The sequence below is a fragment of the Phalaenopsis equestris genome, unplaced genomic scaffold, assembly GCF_001263595.1.
Source record: "Phalaenopsis equestris unplaced genomic scaffold, ASM126359v1 Scaffold001307, whole genome shotgun sequence".
Taxonomy (NCBI): Eukaryota; Viridiplantae; Streptophyta; class Magnoliopsida; order Asparagales; family Orchidaceae; genus Phalaenopsis; species Phalaenopsis equestris.
Genome location: NW_018165746.1, coordinates 259,052 through 262,457, shown reverse-complemented (window position 1 = coordinate 262,457; position 3,406 = coordinate 259,052). Strand labels below are relative to the sequence as shown.

At 35.3% G+C, this 3,406-nt stretch overlaps 1 protein-coding gene across 2 annotated transcripts; it reads right to left on the bottom strand.

Annotated features, from left to right (window-relative positions):
- Positions 1-445: 445 nt before the first annotated feature.
- LOC110033917 (heavy metal-associated isoprenylated plant protein 3-like) lies at positions 446-1,264 on the bottom strand. Of its 2 annotated transcripts, none has more exons than XM_020738085.1 (3): positions 1,241-1,264; positions 1,025-1,122; positions 446-956 (listed from the first exon to the last, which is right to left on the bottom strand). In XM_020738085.1, exons 2-3 carry the CDS (start codon positions 1,077-1,079, stop codon positions 598-600), a joined length of 414 nt encoding a protein of 137 aa, XP_020593744.1. In that variant the 5' UTR covers positions 1,080-1,122; positions 1,241-1,264; the 3' UTR covers positions 446-597. The 2 variants fall into 2 exon arrangements, with proteins under 2 accessions (XP_020593744.1, XP_020593743.1); XM_020738084.1 differs by having other exon boundaries at positions 1,025-1,127; positions 1,241-1,258.
- Positions 1,265-3,406: the final 2,142 nt, after the last annotated feature.

Here is a 3,406-nt window from a genome sequence, read left to right as displayed (position 1 = left end):
ATTAATCTTTTCAATCGCAAAAATAAGGTTCATTTATGCTTTATATTACCATTTTTTCCTGAGCCAGAGTATAGGAAGACCGTAAAACTATCATCTAAAAAGACACATTAAATATTTTTTCTATAACGCGATGAATTAATTACTACGTTAAAATTCTCATTAAATATTAAATTTAATTCATTATCGAGTTCGTGCGATCCGAACAGAATTTAATCATCTTCAACACGTAAGGATCTATTTGAGATCTATCATCCTCACAGCCTTTCATACGGTTCTGTTTAAAAACATCATGAAGAAATTCAACCTTTTGAAAAACTTCTCTGCACAAAAATTTCATAATAACACAAAAAAAATGAAGAGCCAAATAATGTTCAAATAGATGTGCAAAAAATTTGAAAAACGAAGCCATAAAAAAACCCAAAATAGATCTCCAAATATACGACCATAAATGAACCTTCAATGATTGCATTGAAACTATTCTCCCGTCATCAACCAAAGTCTTTCGATCGAGACAACCACAGAATATAAACCTAAGAAATTAATATTGCGCCCGAATCACTAACGACACATCAAACATTCATTCATATTTAGCCCGGATTACATGATGGAGCAATCATTGGGGTTCTCCTCCCTGAAGGACAGCGGTGGGCACAGCTGATAGTTACTATACCAACGGCTGTAGTACTCCCTCCTGATCGCTTCCAACGTTGCGGTGACCGCTGCCTCGGCGGCAGCCTTCACCCCATCCTGCCCTGAAGCCGCCGCTGCAACATTCTTCTTATCGCTCTTCTCCTTCTCCGAGCTCTGTTCGCTCTCCTTCTCCTTCTTTTCGGCGACAACCAGTTCGACCTTCGTATGCATCTTGCTCTCCAACTTGCCCCGAAGCTCAAAAGGATTCACCTTTCCAATCACCGTCAGCTTGCTCGCCGAGATGTCTGACGAGACGGCCTCAACGCCTGCCAGAACAAACGATGATTAGAGAGGAATAAGAGAATGTGTGGAAGAGATGGATGGAGAGAAATGCCTTTGAATTTTTTGACTTTTCGACGGACTTTCTGAACGCAATCCTCGCAATGCATCTCAAACTTAAAGACAACGCTAATGGGGCCGTCTTCCGGCCTTCTGTCCTGCAATTAGCATTGAGCAACTGTTGAGCATGGAGCGATGTAGGCGAAATAAAAGAAAGAAAACAAGTGATTTGATCCGAAAAAGAAAGATCAGGGAATTGGCATGTAATCACCATCTCCATGGGCTTGCTTCTCAGTCTCGCCATTTGGAACCTGAAGATGTGGGTAAAAAATAGAGCTCATGGGCAGTTACAGATCGTGGGTCGTTATTTGAAAATCGTGGGGCCGGCACAAAGATGAGGTACAGAAGTCAAAATGGATTGGTCAAAATTTGACATTTTTGTCCATATTTAAAAACTAACATGAATCATCACCACTTCATTTCTCGTTCATATATTTAAATATTAACAATCAATCAATCTCTGATATATATATATATATATATATATATATATATATAGCTAACATCTAAATAGACACGTGTCAGGTGGTTTACACGCATACCACCCATTTATTTTCTTAAGTAATTACATTTCTAAACACAAGGGAATTTAACTGCATACCGCCAAATTATTACATATTTACATCAATAACATCTAAATATTTTTTTTTCCATTTTCAGAAACCAAGTATTTGACATCATATCAAGGATACAAATATACTAAATTTTATATATTATTTGATTAGTTCGAGCCAAAACGAGTCGAACACAATAGAATAAAAGTTTGTTTATGTTTAGCTCGTTTGCTTAATGAACTAATAGATACGATTTGCTTATGAATGACAGGCTTTCTATTCTACCTCAAATTGTGTTCCAAAGCCTAACTTTAGGCTTTAAGTGCAAGGTCTAGGATCATATTGGCTCAAATTAGATCATTTTTTATGTTGTCTGGTTCATCTCATTAAGACACTTCACTTGATCACAAAATATAGTCACTACATTTAAAAAAAAAAAAAACGTTTTGCAACACATTTGAGTCTTTGTTGGTGTTTGCAACATACTAATTTTCTTGTAGCACTTCTAAAGCAACAACAAATACATTGTCGTTGCTTAACTCTACCAAAGAATTTCACTATACTTTTGCAAGCGGCGGGAAACGGTTTTTGTAGAGGTATACGACAAAGCTCAAAGCGCTCCTAAAACATAGAAAAAATAGTTCAAATATTTGAATGTAGCATCGGTTGTAAGATCTGTTATTATGCATATTTCTTTTTTTTTTTAAAGTCTGGACTTGATTACTTTTACACATTAAAATATCATCAGCAAATTTTCGTCACGTGGCAAGAATCTCGAGGCGAAACAAAAATCTCAAGTCATTTTTTTGCCAAGAAATATTCACACTTCAATTAAAAAACATCGAGAACTTTGATTTTACCAAACTTATAGACACTGACTGACTCGATCAGACGGACCTAATTACACTAAAATTGATCCAATTCGAGTCAAAGATGCACGAATTAAGATATTAAACCACTTTTAAAAAAATTGAGTGGTAACTTAAGGGTCAAATGGATTTCAAATACGACAAGCTTATATACAAATCATGCGTCTCGATGAGACCAATCCAACAAGCCCATAATTATTCAATTTGATATTGTTAAGACACTAAATGCCCACAAAACATCATTGTTGACATCACTTTTGGTTGAGGTCTAGAAACTTCTTCAGTAGCCTAGGTCTAGCCATAGGATTTTCCTATTGACTAGTCTTAGAAAACTAGAAAAGGTACCCTCACCATTAGAAATTCAAAACTCTTCTTTTTACTCAACTTGAAATTCCACATATTGACCTTAACCTCTAGCATTTAGTAGGTAAGATCATTATGAGAGAATTCATCATTGTTCGTGTTTGGTTCGTTTAACTAACCGAACGAAAAAAATTTGTTCACATTCATCTCATTTACTTATCGGACAAATGGAACACGAACTCATTGAAAAACCGAACACGAACTGTTCTCGAACAACGAGCACTTTTGACAGCCATAGACGCAGACTACATCCGAACTCCAGACATAATAATTTCTCCAATTTTTAGAGAACAATAACTAAGGAGATTGGTGTGAGCTATTCGGAAAGTAAGATAGATGGTTTGAAACGCTGCAGCTTTTGGCGATGGCTTTATTAATGTCGCGAATAAGTGTTGTTGCAGCAGCTATTTATTTGTAGCGCATCTTCAAGGCACAATAGAAGTTACTTTTAATATTAATTATTAATTTATTGTTAAAAATGGAATTTTTAAAAATATTGTAAGTATTAAAAAACCTTTAAAAAAACTATTAATATTAATATTTAACTTCATAAGCCAAAAAAAAAAAAAAAAAGGGGGGGCTGAATGAACA